Genomic DNA, 15,320 nt, shown 5'->3' with positions numbered 1-15,320 from the left:
TGTACGACGTGACATTAATCCTACATGCATGTTTGCAGGTGCTAGGTGAGAACACTGCAGGCAGAGTGTGTATGAGCTGTAAAAGAACATCCCATAGACTTTACTGATCTAATTGCAGCGGTCCTTTATACGCCAGAGACCAGCTGATATAGACCTAACAGGCTACAAGCTGCAGCTTTGCCAAGCATAGGAATTCCTCTGCAGATAGAACAATACACCCAGAGGTTTTATGTGTTTGTTGCAAGCAGAGGCTAATGACCATTAGGTGACCAGCTGCCGTCCTTCAATGACAGTGGCCTGTTAGGCGGACAATGGTGTCTCAGAGCACCGACATGTTAGCCCAGCCAGCGGAACCACAGGGGGTTACACTCCATCCCTCCCAATCATCGCACACGGCATTCATCATGGGAGCGAAGTGCTGCTTCCCTGTGTCATCAATAACGGATCCGGGCCTCTGCTGTCTACTAACACTGTGGGATAGAGGTGGCTGTATTACCACCCAGTACAGCTGCATGTTCCGTTCCTGTAACTCCTTCAGATAGTATAAATTATACATTGTGGATTGGTACTTGGGGAGCTCGTTGCTGACATTTTAAGGTAAATTATCTGGCTTGCACTAACTATATAGGTCGTAAGTGTATTTTTCTCTTAATTTTTCCGCCCCGCCACCCCATATAACTTACAAATAAATAATTGTTAGAGAGGGTTACTAAAAGAAATACCTATTTCTACCAAGAAACACAACATAACATTTTACTTTGATAAAGTAAAACATATAAAAATAGTTAAAACACATATATAAAAAAACATATATAAAAACACATGAAACGTGAAGAATGGCTGGAATCCTGCTCTCAGTAGGTGATTAAATTGCTGGGACTAATATATATGCAGAAACTCAGAGCATATGTGACCTGTGCTAGAGGGGAGAGCTGGTGTATAAGACACTGAGTACCCCACAGCCGAATTGTCCCCGTAGGACCGTCCCGCTGTGTTTCTCTACGTAACCTTCTCTCTTCCCCTCTCCAGAACCGGATGCATGAAAGCATGAAGCTGTTTGACAGTATCTGTAACAACAAATGGTTTACGGAGACATCTATCATACTCTTCCTCAATAAGAAGGACCTGTTTGAGGAGAAGATCACACAAAGTCCGCTCAGCATCTGTTTCCCGGAATACACAGGTGAGATCTGAGAGACGACATCTCCATGTTTCTAACCAGGCTGTTTGTATTTCCCGATTTTCTTCAGTTCAGTAATTTGGAGACATTGGTGCAATGTTTGCATGTTTGGACCTCGCTTCTGTGTGTCACTCCTTCCATGTTAGCCCTTTGATTCCTTCATTCTCTATTATTTCTGGTTGATATTGTACTGTAAACCCCCCTCCCTCCCCAAATGTTTCAAGTCATCTAATCTAACAGCTCCCAGCGCCATTCTGAGATACATATGTAAACGTTTTCAAACCTTGCCTTCAACTTGAGGTGACATTGTAGATGCTGGAAGCACTAGGGTTCTCCGCAATGATTGGTATGTACCAGAAGAGGAGCTTGTGACCGCTTTATTACAGCATTTCAAGTGCTAATCTGACGCCACCTATAGTATCTATCGCCATCCAGATTCCAGCCAACGTTTTCTATTACAGAGGGAATGAAAGAAAACATGTCAATATATGGGCTAAAATAAAATATAAATAAAAATGTTGGCATTGATGATAAATTGTCATGCGGAGGGCACACTTACCCAGGGGCCCCAGCAGGGGGCACGATTACCCGGGGGCCCTGAGAAGGCATGTTGCTGCATTTGGTACTGAAACGTAGTAAGGAGAATGGGGGAAGGGGGTTTAATAAACTTTGTGTTGCTACTAATGGTCTGTATGTTGTTCCACATTGTTGGATGTGTCTCTGTTTTCCCGGTCACTCATTTCTGCCCCTTTCTTTACGGTCCTCCCATCAGGTGCAAATCAGTACGATGAAGCAGCCAGTTACATCCAGAGTAAATTTGAGGATCTGAACAAGAAACGCGACACAAAGGAGATCTACACGCATTTCACCTGTGCAACAGACACAAAGAATGTCCAGTTCGTGTTTGATGCAGTGACAGATGTTATCATCAAAAACAACCTAAAGGACTGTGGTCTGTTCTAACCCCAAGGTGAGTTGCCGGCGGCGCCCTTTTATTTTTCAATATTTTGCTTTTTCGACGAAACGGTAGCACAAAGCCACAACTTGCTGACCTCTGACTAACTTATGGGTGCAGTACCTCTGAACCGTCTGTAGGTGGCGGTGTGGCTCTATATACCAGTGACAGTCCTTCCATAGACTAGACTGACACAATAATATAACCAAAGCTACTGAAATACGATGTAACAATGAAAGTGGATAAGTTCCTGTGCACGGGTCACGTATGGTGGGTCACGGCCGTGCTACTGTTTTTTCTGTGCTCTGTGTCACTTATATGATTCATGTCTGTAAAGTATCGTCTGACAATGTTTTTCTCTGTCTCCTACAGGGGTGCTGGCAACGTCAGATTGGGGAGCAGAGACCCTTTGCCCCTCTGTGGATTTTACAGTTTTTATCCTGAGTGTCTCATTTTGTAATTAACCTTTCCTCTGCTCGATGGGGTCTGCTGTGAAGAGCAGTACTCCGTACAAGGCTGAGCTTTGCAGTCTGCGCTGCGTCCTTCTATTAACCCCTCGGCTTTCACACCCAGGAGTCACACGCTCCCCTCTACCTCTCGGCCCTGCACGTGTTGTGTCTGGAAGAGGCGGGGCTCCGGGTGGGGAATGGCGCGGGATTGTGATATGCAGCAGCTTCTTTTTCCAGGATTGGCTCGGACATTTTCTTATCGTGCATCTTTTATTGCCAGCTACAGAGCTATGTCTGTGCATGTGATGGTTTAAAGGCAATTATTAACTCCTTGATTACAAGGATAAGCACAAAACAGTCTGAAATCCGCAGACCCATGTCGCTTCCACGGTTATCCCATTCTGTTCTGGGAATGGGTTACACCTGCTGCATGCTCCCTGGGCTACAGCTTTACACTTTATTGCAATTTAATACTTGGCTTCTAAAACATTCTCTCTGTATATTAATGGTTTCCTTGTCAGGGGGGGGGGGGGGGCCCATAGCACAATGTCTGCCCCCCAGTCTGGCACTGCTAGTACCGCTTACATTGCACTTCCTCAAGCAAGGTTTAATCCCTCTACCAAAACTCACATTCCTGGGAGAGGGTGTAATCCATTTTAAATGAAATAAAAGGATGGAAATAAGGAAAATAATTGAGACTAGAATATAGATCAGAAGTGGAAAATGTTCTCTCCTTTTGAAGGGGGTGGGTAGGTGATATTTCAGGATTTCCCCCAGGAGATAAATAACAGTAGCTTTTGTGCCTTCAGCAATTCTGTGTGTTTTTTTTATTTTTTATGTTTTAGGTTTATCTTAATAAATATTGTAACTTTAGCTCAGCACATAGCAGGATAATAAGAGCTGCCTCTCGCTTCCTATTAACGCCCTTATCTTGAGGGCCCCCCCCTTCCCTCTTTCAAGTTTTCTAACACTCTTAAGATACCAGAATCCTTTGCTTTTTCCCACCTCCTGAATTCAAAAAATGTAACTTCCTCCAGGTCCACAGTAATCTCTGCTGTCTCCCCAGGCTGACTTCAGTCTAACATATGTGGGACATGCTTTACAAGGTCATCTCTTATTAGCTAAATGTACATTACCAATTTCCGTCTCACCATTTTCATGAGACATGCCACGATGGGGCAGTGTAGGTAGCTTCCTACAGCGGGGTTACATTAGGGAGGAAGGAAAGTGATGGATTTGGGGCCAGGTGAGTGGTGGATAAAATTATCTTTTTAAATAGATTTGGGAATATGAAATGGCAGCTTCCCCAGCGACATGGACCAAAATATGAAGACGTGACGATGACCACATACTGGAGGAAGCATCGCAAAGTTTCTTAGTGTACCCATTACCCTTACACAGTGGAAGCAGCCATATTGTGGGCGTGGCCAAGACTCGTGAGTACGTCCTATCAAGCTGGTGACAACTCTGGGGCATAAAGTGTATCGCGATATCACAGTTTCCTGTTGATGGGCGGCTTTCCCATGAACACTGGCTCCGCCAACAACATGGCTGTCTCTATGATGATCATTTTAACAAAGAGAGGGATGACGGCAAGTCACACCCTTAGATTTGGGGTGTCTGATGTATATTGCTTATTCCCCCTGCCAGAGCCGCTCTTTTCCCTCACTGTCTTTTATTAGTTTGTTGTTATTTTTTGCTCTGAAATTGTTCACAAAGTTTTAAATAATAAAATGTAGAAATTGACTCTTGACCCTTAATTTACCATATTCTTTGTTTGAGATTATTAAGACCGTGTGAATGTACTGTGAGTCCCAAAGCAACTAATCCGCAACTGGCTCCCATGGACCTGCCGCAGATTACACAATGACGGGTTACTGAGCTTTTCTCTGAGTTATGTGACTATTTAGAGCAGGCCTGTCCAACCTGCAGCCCTCCAGGTGTTGTGAAACTACAAGCCCCAGCATGCTTTGCCAGTAGACAACCAGTTGATAGCTGGAAGGGCATGCTGGGACTTGTAGTTTCACAACACCTGGAGGGCCGCAGGTTGGACAGGCCTGATTTAGAGGATAGACACCTGAGGGGACTGCAGATAACCTGGGTTGTACGTGTTTTATTATACACATGAAAATATTATTTGCTTTTACTAACAATACTTTATATTGTGCGTCGCTGTAACAAAGTAGAATTATTTCTAAAGTAGTGAAGTTATTTCAATTTTACTTTGTGGCAGAGAAGTAGTGAGGACATCCCTAGGCACTTTATAGGAATGTTTGTTCAGGCGTTTATACATCTATAATGTCACTTGTGTGTCCTGAAACCTGTAGTGATCGGTGTCTGCCGCTCTATAGTCACTGGGGCTCCGGAAAATGCTTAGTGATACAAAGTCACCAGGGAATCTGTAGAACTTCCGAGTATAACATACAATAGTGCCCAGTGGCCAAACTTATCAACACTGGTAATACCACCGGATGTTCAGATATTCAACACGGTGGTGACAAGTGTGATTCAGGGTAATGTTTCCAAATGCTGGCACTGTTCTGTGGAAATTAACGAATGTGGAATTGCTTTAATAATTACGACCAAGCTCCTTCACAGGCACATTGCGCAGAATCCATTTACACAACCTTATTATCTGCCACATTGCCCAGGGTACAATGCTGCTTATAATTATATTGGTTTCTCTTTAAATCTGCTGCACACGTTGTTATAAGTAAACACTGGCTATCTCAAGGATGTGTCCAATGGAAATGATGAATGCATCATTTGTTGTCATAGATTGATGTGAAACTCCCTCCCTCCCTTGCCTGCTTGTATGAATCACCCACAAAATGTTGTGCCCTTATTAGAGGCTGAAACGACACTACATATACTTCTCTCTCCCAGGACCTCATGTTTCCATGTGTCACTGGTTTTAGTACTATGATTATTCCTATATTAGACCCCACTTGACTACAGTTAGGAGAAATCTGCACCTGGAGAAACCGTGTAATACAGGGGGGGGGGGGGGGGGGCATTATTCCTGCATGTAACTCACATACCATGTAGTGTTACACTGCACTATAGAGTTGAGGTAGGACATGCCCCCTCCCCCAGTAACATCTAGGGCTTGTCCTACCAACTTTTCCAAAAATGGGATCGGGATAACTGTCAGGACTAATGTATCGATGGTGAGACACATTCCTCAAATCGGGACTGTCCTGCCTAAATGGGGACAGTTTGGAGGTACGCATGCCATGATCTCTGCTTACAGTGCCGGTCTCATTCCTGAGGATTGGATAGTCCATGGAGCTTTCAATCAATGTTTATATATCTTATGTCTGTCTCCTTTTACCAACTATAAATAGTTTTTAGTTCCCAGACATCTAACTACTTTACCATTTCCCTAAAAATAGCTATAATCTTCCTTGTAGCTATATAGAGGAGCAGTCACATCCGTTACATACTGTATATATTCTATGTGTATGGGGGACAGGATTCGCTGCTCGCCCTGGGGTCAGATGACGCAGCCAGGAGCTTCTGTGGGAAAACACAAGTTACTATACATGGTGTGAAATACAAGAGCATCTAACAACTGGTGCAAAAGAATAGCGTGTTTCCTGCAACAACCAATCATGTTTCTGCTCTTTTTTTTTCTTTGTAAACTGTGGTGGAGAAATGTAAAAATCTGATTTCAATTAACAACACTTTTTCCTTTGCACTACTTTTCTCACATTCCTTTCACAGTTTATAGAGCACTTGTCATCTACACAGAGAGGCAGCCTATCCAGTCACTAGGAACCTGTGACATCACTGAGAGTGCAGCCTATCCAGTCACTAGGAACCAGTGACATCACAGAGTGCAGCCTATCCAGTCACTAGGAACCCGTGACATCACTGAGAGTGCAGCCTATCCAGTCACTAGGAACCCGTGACATCACTGAGAGTGCAGCCTATCCAGTCACTAGGAACCCGTGACGTCACAGAGTGCAGCCTATCCAGTCACTAGGAACCAGTGACGTCACTGAGAGTGCAGCCTATCCAGTCACTAGAAACCAGTGACGTCACTGAGTGCAGCCTATCCAGTCACTAGGAACCAGTGACGTCACTGAGTGCAGCCTATCCAGTCACTAGGAACCAGTGCTAACGCAGCTAATCAATTCAGTAGTTCTCAATTCAAGAAATAAAAGCCATACATTTTGTAAAAGACCAGCCATCATTGCAAACTGAAAATTGTTGGTTGGGAAATATTTTCCGACATGGATAACGTGCAGATGTTCAAGTGCATAGTATCTGCAGAAGAGATTTGTCAAGGTCACCAGGGAACAAAGTTTGAAACATTGTCCCTAATCTGAAAAGGAATCGTAGCCTCCTTTGGGAGAAACATTCTAGCCTAGACAAACCAGATGGCAGTTCCAAAAATAAAAACAAACATCTTAAATTGTACATCTAATATTGTTGTCCTTGATGACAGATGAGGGTGATTGTGAGCACAGCCTAGATAGCATACACATGATGGAAGGGCAGTTACTAGTCACCAATCCACAAACACCCTTCAGTACGCCCAAACACAGGTTATATCCCCTTCAATATTCCCACGGTGGTGAATCTAGATTGTAATAGGGGGGGGGGGGGGGGGAAGCAATGAGAAGGCTTAACCCCGAGTGTCCTCCCCCTGGTCCTTGGGGGCTGTTGGCTCTAACCAGGGTACTAGTATAACAATGACCTTGTTGGCTAAACATGAAAAGTTTGATAGTATTATATCTGCATATGCTAATTGTTTAATCCAGACCTCTTGTTTTCTCTCTTATACCTGATTGAACACTCCACCTGGCGACATTTAAGAAGAACTTGTCTAAAGCTGGGTACACACTACAGAAAAAGAGGATTTATGTACTTACAGTAAATCCGTTTCTCTGATTCCGTCTGGGGGACACTGCTTACCATGGGTTGTGGAGGGGAGCTTGGGAGTTGGCACCTAACTAGTTAACTTTAGTACTGCCTACAGACCCCTCCCCTCTACAATCCCCCTGCCTCTTCCTCCTCAGTTATTTAAAAAGCCCCAAGGAGATAGGTCAATCAACCAAGAGCATATAGAGGAAAGGCAGAAGGGAGGGATCGCAGTGTCCCCCAGACGGAATCGGAGAAACGGATTTAACGTAAGTACATAAATCCTCTTTTCTCTTTCATCCAGTCTGGGGGACACTGCTTACCATGGGGACGTTCTAAAGCAGCTCCCTAAGGGTGGGACTACTCTGAAAGCCCCGCTCGTAAAGCATTACGAGCGAAATTTGCATCCGCGGAAGTAAATATATTCAACTGGAAAACTTTGTAAAGGTGGACAGAGGACCAGGTGGCTGCCCTGCAAAGCTAGTCTGCAGAAGCCCCATATCTCGCTGCCCAAGACGCCCCTACCGATCTGGTAGAATGGGCAGTAAGTCTCTCTGGCACCGGACGGTTAGCCTTATGTAAGCTTGCCTAATGGTAGCCGTAATCCATTTTGCAATGTACTGTTTTGAGGCTGGCCAGCTTCTCTTATTAGCATCATAAAGAACAACAAGGAATCAGTACGCCTCAATAGAGAAGTTCCTTTGACATAAACGCGGAGAGCCCTAACCACATCTAACTTTTCCATAGACTCTGAATCCGAATGGGAAGTGGGAGAAAAGACCGGAATTACAATTTCCTGTTTCAGATGGAAAGCCGAAACTCTCTAGGAACGAAGGAAGGGAGGGTTCTTAACACCGCTCTGTCCTTGTGGAAAACCAGATATGGTTCCCGGCAAGACAGAGCTCCTAATTCTGAAACCCTACGTGCAGATGCAATAGCCAAAAGAGAGAGGACCTTCCAGGTCAACCACTTCAAATCTGCCACAAATAATGGCTCAAAGGGAGGCCCTTTAAGCATGTCCAGTACCAGGTTGAGATCCCACGGTGCTATAGGCGGAACACAGGGAGGCTGAATATGCAAGACTCCCTGAAGGAAAGTCCTAATATCAGGCAAATCCGCTAATTTCAGGTGGAAAAAAAAAAACTGAAAGTGCCGATACCTGAACTTCTAGGGAACCTAAATGAAGGCCTGCTTCCAGGCCATCTTGAAGAAAAGCCAATAAACGAGGAAGACGAAAGGAGGACGTGTGTCCTATTTTCGCACCATCTGATATAGGCCTTCCAAATCCGGAGATAGGTGCGAGCTGAGACCGGCTTTCTGGCTCGTATCATAGTGTTCGCCACGCTGGAGGAAAAAACCTCTAGCCCTCCAGAGGCTGGCTTAAACAGCCATGCCGATAAACTGAGCTGAGGTAAATTCTGGTAACGGAAGGGGCCTTGCAGAAGAAGGTTGTCTCGAGACGGAAGACGGAAAACCTGTCCTTCCGCCATAGAGATTATGTCCGCGTAAAAGACTCGGCGCGGCCATGAGGGAGCTATTAGAATTACTGGCAGACCTCCCTGCCTTACTCGTCTGAGTACGCGAGGAAGCATGGGGATCGGAGGAAACAGTTATCCCAACCTGAACTCCCATGACATCGTCATGAAGTCCACTGCCACCGCTAAGGGGTCACTTGGCCTTGCGCAGAACCTGTGAACCTTTCTGTTGTGTCTGGAGGCCCTGAGATTTATGTCCGGAAGACCCCATCTCTGAACCAAGGACTGGAAAATTTCCGGATGGAGTGACCACTCCCCCGGTTCTGCCCTAACCAAAATTTGAGCTGCAATATTCATGCACTCCTGGTTCCTCCCTGCCTGTTGACATATGCCACGGCCGTGACATTGTCTGACTGAACTCTGACAGGTTGGTCCTGGAGGAGGGACTGGGCCCCCCGGAGGGCCAGTAGAATTACCTTCAACTCCAGCACGTTTATGGATAGGGCTGATTCCTGAACCGACCAAAGTCCCTGGAGCCTGAGGTGCAGGATTACCGCCCCCCCAACCTTAGGCTGGCGTCCGTCGTGGCTATGATCGAAGACCATAGAGCGAAACACCTGCCCACTGTCTTGTGATCCTGAATCAGCCACCACTGAAGTGAATCTCTCACCCTGGAGATAGAGAGATTCTCTGGAGATCCAAACGTAGGTGGGATCCTGACCATTTCGTACACAGATCCCACTGAAGACGGCGAGAATGGGCTCGACCGAAGGGGATGGTCTCGAAGGAGGTCACCATTTTTTATTTTATTTTTTATTAAAAAATTTTCAGCAGCCGCATGCACAAGTGCATTGAGGGGCTGGGAGAAGACAAGACCTGAGTAGTAATACTCTGAATAGAACTGATCTTCTCGACAGGCAGGAACATCCTTTGCTGGCTGGTGTCCATAATGAGCCCTAGGAAAACCATGCATTGACACAAAACCATCTGGGATTTACTTAAGTTTATTAGCCATCCATGGCCCTCGAGAACCGCCAAGGTGAGGGATAAGTGATGACGTAAGCAATTCTTTGTGGAGGATTTGATGAGCAGGTCGTCTGAATAGGGCACGACCTGAACTCCTTGAAGGTGAAGACATGCTGCCATAACTGACATGATCTCCGTGAAAACCCTCAGTGCCGTTGAGAGGCCGAAGGGAAGGGCCCGAAGCTGATAGTGGAAGGATCCCACCGAGAATCTTAGAAGAGACTGATGTTGGATCCAAATGGGAATATGGAAGTATGCATCTTTTATGTCTATGGACGCCATAAACTGATTCTTCTGTAATCCGTTTATCACTGACTTTAGGGATTCCATCCGAAATTTGTCCACCCGTAAGTGCACATTGAGGCCTTTTAAGTTTAGGATGGGACGAAAAGAACCGTCCGGCTTCTTGACCAGAAACAGGTTTGAATAAAACCCCTGTCCCTTTTGGTAATCTAGGACCCTGCAGATAACTCTTTGCGAAAGAAGAGAGGCGACACAATCCTGTATCGCCTACCTTCTTGATGGATCTCGGGGGAGCGGGGTCATGAAGAAGCGATGTGGAATCGGGCCCAGCAGGTCTATCCTGTAACCCTCTGATATCATGCCCCGAATCCAAGAATCTTGGGAGGACGCTGCCCACTGTTCCTGAAACAAAGACAGACGTCCCCCCACTGGCGCCCCTTCCAGGAGAACAGAGTGGTCGTCAGGACGCAGGCTTTTCCTGGGTCTTGGAGGCCTGGCATCTAGCTGCAAACGAGGATCTCCCTCTGGCAGAGGAGCCTCGAGAATTGGGCTGTCTGCCTCTAAAGTCCTGTCCTCTAGACAAGGAGGTCCCCTGAAAAGGCTGACGGAAGGAGCTGACCCGAGGGTCTGCATCTCCTTCCCAGTATTTCAGCCATAACGTTCTTCTTGCTGAAATAGATGCAGCCTGAATAGAAGAGGATACAGCCGCTGTGTTCTGGGCCGCCTCATAAAGGTAGCCCGATGCCTCCTTCAAATGCAAATGCAAAGCCAGGGGAAGTAAATCAGAGTCCTGCAAGGCCTCTGCGAGCTGGTCTGCCCAAGCTTCCATGGCTCTAGCCACCCAAGCCGAAGCAAATGTGGGCCTAAAGGAAGAACCCGCAGCCGTAAATATAGATTTCAGCTGGGATTCCACTCTGCGGTCATTGACATCCTGCAGAGATGCAGAACCTGGAGCTGGGAGTAAAGTGTGCTTGGCCAATCGGGTTATTGGAATATACACTTTTGGAATACTCTCCCAGCGAACGACATCTTCCTCCTGCAATGGGTACAGGGAAGAGAACCTTTTGGGAACAGAGAACCTCTTATCAGGCTGTTTCCAGGCTCCTTCTGCAATATCCTTAAGTTCTAAGGAAGGGGGAAAACGGATAGCCTTTCTTTTGGCCTTCTTAAAGAGACTTCTGTCTCTAGGAGTACTATCCTCCGGTTCTGGGAGGTCCAACGCTTGTTTCACTGCTAAAACCAAATCATTAATAAATTGGCTTTTAGCGCTTTCTTCCTGTCCCAAAGGTTGAACCTGGTCAGGATCAGAAATAATTTCCCCCTCTTCCTCTGAAAAACTCCTCAGAGTCTGAAAGGACCATAAGGGTATTATCAGATCTAGGCCTCCTTCTTTTAGCCGGCGGAATGTTTGGGGATTAAAGTAACTGGTTTAGTTTATCCAAACCCTTTATAAATGCTGTAGACCATGCCGGTTCTGTGGGAACAGGGGCTAGGTCTGTATGAGAAGAGGAAGGTCCTGGTATAGACGTTCCAATAGAACCTGTGGTAACAGGGAGGCCCAACTGAGTACTAGTATTATTAGCCACCGAAGTAGCCACAGTAGATAGCAATTGATTAGATTGAAAAACCATCTGTGCTAAAGAGGAAACCGACTGTGTCAGGGAGGTCACCCAGGCCGGTTCCTCCGTCAGTGGGGCTGAAATATGCTGGGCTTGCGCAGGGGGGACCCCTGCCTCGCAGACAGAGAAGAGCGCCAACGGGTCCTTCTGCCCACAAGGTAATTTTACATTACATTTAGAACATGTAAAATATTTTGCAATAGGGCCCTTTCCCTTATCTGACATTTTTAATAAAGGAAGGCACACCAAACACACAGACTTAAATTGATAAATTTAGCTGAGTAGAGAGAGAGAGAGAAATGTCTGGAGAGAAAAGTGTAACTACAAGTAATCAACTAATCTACATATAAAAGTTGTACTTGTAATATTTTAAACACAAAATAATACCTAAGCAAGTAGGAGAACTATAACATAACCCCTACTAGCTCACTTGTATACATCAATACAGAATATGTGTTTAAATAAATCTGATACTTCGCCCATAGGCCCAACAGGGGAGAAGTCCAACAGCAGTATCCTGGTGCCTGCTCCCTCAGATCAGTTCTCTCTTCCTGGGCTTCTCCTTGGCGCCAGAAGACCGGGTTAGACCATCTCTCGTTCTGGCATGAAACTGCACCTGATGACAACTGAGAAGGGCAATGTGTAAGTTCTCATACCTATTATTTTTAAGCAGAATTAAAAACAGTTATTATTTATAATGCACCACAGATTCCGGAGCGCCAGATACAGAAGCAAGTAACAAAAAGATGAGGTAATATATGTAAGTAGCACAGATAAGTGTAAGTAATGTGATGGGGACTCACACAGAGTGCAGCAAAAGACGTGACAGGGCGTACGAGGGACAGTAGACAGACGTGGGACAATAGGTAGAGAGGACGTTGCCCCCGAGGGCTTATATTCTAAAGGGTGGGGTGGTGAGTGACAGTAGGACCTACTGGGAGAAAATGGAGATGACAGGTGAGGAAGAGGAGGTGTTGGATAGAATGGTTGGGAGGTAGTAGGATAGGCAAGCTTGAAAAGATGAGTTTTGAGTGAGCGTATGAAGGTCGGGGAGAGTCGAGTGAGGCTGGGTATGGAGTTCCAAAGATTAGGGGCAGCACGGCAGAAGTCTTGGAGGCGAGCATGGGAGGAGGTAATGAGGAGTGAATTGAGGCAGAGGTCAGAGGCAGAGTGGCCAGGTAGGTATATACCTCGACACAAGGTCAAAGATGGAAGGAGGAGAAGCCTTGGTCAGGGCTTTGTAAGTGAGGGTAAGGAGCTTGACCTGAATTCTGAAACAGATAGGGAGCCAATGAAGGAATTTATACAGAGGAGAATCGGAAGAGGTGCGGTGAGAGAGGAAGATGAGCCTAGTCACAGCATTCTATATGGATTTGGAGGTCAGAAATGTGAGAGCAAGGAAGGCCAGTGAGAAGGAGGTTGCAATAGTCGAGGAGAGAAATGATGAGTGAATGAACTAGGATTTTGGTTGCTTCCTGAGAGAGGAAGGGACGGATTTTCGTAATGTTACAGAGGCTGAAGTGGCAGGATTTGATGAGGGACTGGATATGAGGGGTAAAGCTGAGGGCTGAGTCAAGGGTGACTCCAAGCCAGCGGACTTGGGTGACAGGAGAAAGAGTGATATTGTCAACCAAAAGGTAGATATTGGGAGGGATAGCAACATTGGCTGGAGGAAAGATGATGAGCTCAGATTTGGAGATGTTGATTTTCAGGAAGCGCTGTGACATCTAGGTAGTTACAGCTAGATACCTGGGTTAGGACAGCAGGTGAAAAAGGTCTGGGGAGGAAAGACAGATTTGTGTGTCAGAATAGAGGTGGTTTTGGAGGTCAAATGATTGAATAAGTTTACCCAGAGAAGTGGTGTAGAGAGAAAAGGGGAAGAGTGGGGGAGGAAAAGTCGGAGGCGAACGCGCTAAAAGAGCAGGTCAGAGAGGTAGGAGCAAACCAGGAGAGAACTGTTTCGCAAAAACCTAGGGAGTGAAGAGTAGAAGAGAATGATTGACGGTGTCAAAAGCAACAGAGAGGTCGAGGAGTATGAGAAGGGAGAGGTGACCTTTGGACTTAGCTGGGAGTCATTTGTTACTTTAGTGAAGGCAGTTACAGTTGAGTGAAGGGGATGGAAGCCAGACTGGCAATGGTCAAAAAGAAAGTGGGAAGAGAGAAAGTGGGTCAGACAATTAAAGACAAGTTGTCTGAGAATTTTAAAAGCAAAGGGAAACAGAGATATGGGGCGATTGTTGGAGAGACAGGATGGGTCAAGGGAAGGTTTCTTGAGCATAGGAGAGATGAGAGCATGCTTGAAGGCAGAGGGTAAGATACCAGTGAAGAGAGAGATGTTAAAGAGTTGAGCAAGGTGGCAAAAGGCATTGGAAGAGAAGGAGTAGAGGAATTTGGTGGCAGAGTGAGTGATAGAGTGATAGAGAGGGGGGGGGGGGGTGAGTCTGACGAGAACATATATCATTCTGGATAGAGTCAATTTTGTTTTTGAAGCAGGTGGCAAAGTCAAGAGCAGTGATGGACGAAGGGGAGGAGGTGGGGGAGGATACAATAGAGAATTAGTGGTAGCAAAGAGGTTTTGGAGGTTTAATGGACAAGGAGGAGATGAGGGATGTGAAATAGGTTTGTTTGGCAAGAGAGAGATCAGAATGGTAGGAAGAGGATGAATTTAAAGTGAATGAAGTCAGCAATGGAGCAAGATTTCCTCCATTGGCGTTCAGAGGAGCGTGAGCACTTTTGGAGGAGACAAGTAAGAGGGGAGTGCCACGGTTGGGATTTAGATTGGTGGGGACGAAGGGGGGGTGGCTGGAGCTGCAGTATCAAAGGCAAGAGAAGGTGAAGAGAGACAGCAGTGCTGGGACATGATCGGAAGAAATGGGAGCAAGTAAGGGTTCGAGAGAGGACGCAAAGATGATGATATTATTATCTTTGACTTATAAGGCACCACAAAGGATCTGCAGCGCCGTACATTACATAAACAGAAAGCAGAGAACCAAGACACAACATGATACAAAAATATATACAAACACAGGTGACAGGGTAAAGCAAATCAGATTATTTCTGGGACAGATAGTGAAAGGGAAGGTAGAAATCAGCGAGAAGAAGGCAGAAGTTTAAGAAAACAGGGAAAACAGGGCTAGCGAGGCAGCCAAGAGGTACAGAGGGTGAAGGAACAGTAGAAGGAGCAGACAAGGAAAGAGGGCCCCGCTCATGAGAGCTTACATCCTGACAGTTGCAGTAAACTGGAATTTTTGGAGCTTCATACATTACTAACCAGTTGCCAGGTTCTTGAGATCTAAAAAGAGTCTATAATATTGGTACATTACTTTGTCTTTACAGTGATGTAATTTGTGCACAAATACACATGTGAGGAAAAAATATATATTTTTCCGCCACTTAGATATGTTCCAGCAGATGGCGCTATGTACATATGAAACATGGAAATTTAGTTTTCATGGTCATAATTAAGAACTTAAAATAGGACTGAACACTGGTCTAAAAAATTAT

General features: G+C 45.7%; 1 protein-coding gene across 1 annotated transcript in view; it reads left to right on the top strand.

The window, feature by feature from the left end:
- GNAI2 (G protein subunit alpha i2) overlaps nucleotides 1-4,330 on the top strand; it is a 31,936-nt gene extending 27,606 nt beyond the window's left edge. The window contains exons 7-9 of the mRNA XM_075183880.1: nucleotides 1,030-1,183; nucleotides 1,953-2,150; nucleotides 2,508-4,330. Of these exons, the coding sequence (XP_075039981.1) occupies nucleotides 1,030-1,183; nucleotides 1,953-2,143 (345 nt within the window). The 3' untranslated portion in view covers nucleotides 2,144-2,150; nucleotides 2,508-4,330. The remainder of the gene's footprint in view (nucleotides 1-1,029; nucleotides 1,184-1,952; nucleotides 2,151-2,507) is intronic.
- The last annotated feature ends 10,990 nt before the right edge of the window (nucleotides 4,331-15,320 follow it).

This window comes from Mixophyes fleayi, chromosome 8 (genome assembly GCF_038048845.1).
Source record: "Mixophyes fleayi isolate aMixFle1 chromosome 8, aMixFle1.hap1, whole genome shotgun sequence".
NCBI lineage: Eukaryota > Metazoa > Chordata > Amphibia > Anura > Limnodynastidae > Mixophyes > Mixophyes fleayi.
The sequence above is the reverse complement of the archived record's forward strand: the minus strand, read 5'-3'. Positions and strand labels throughout refer to the sequence as shown.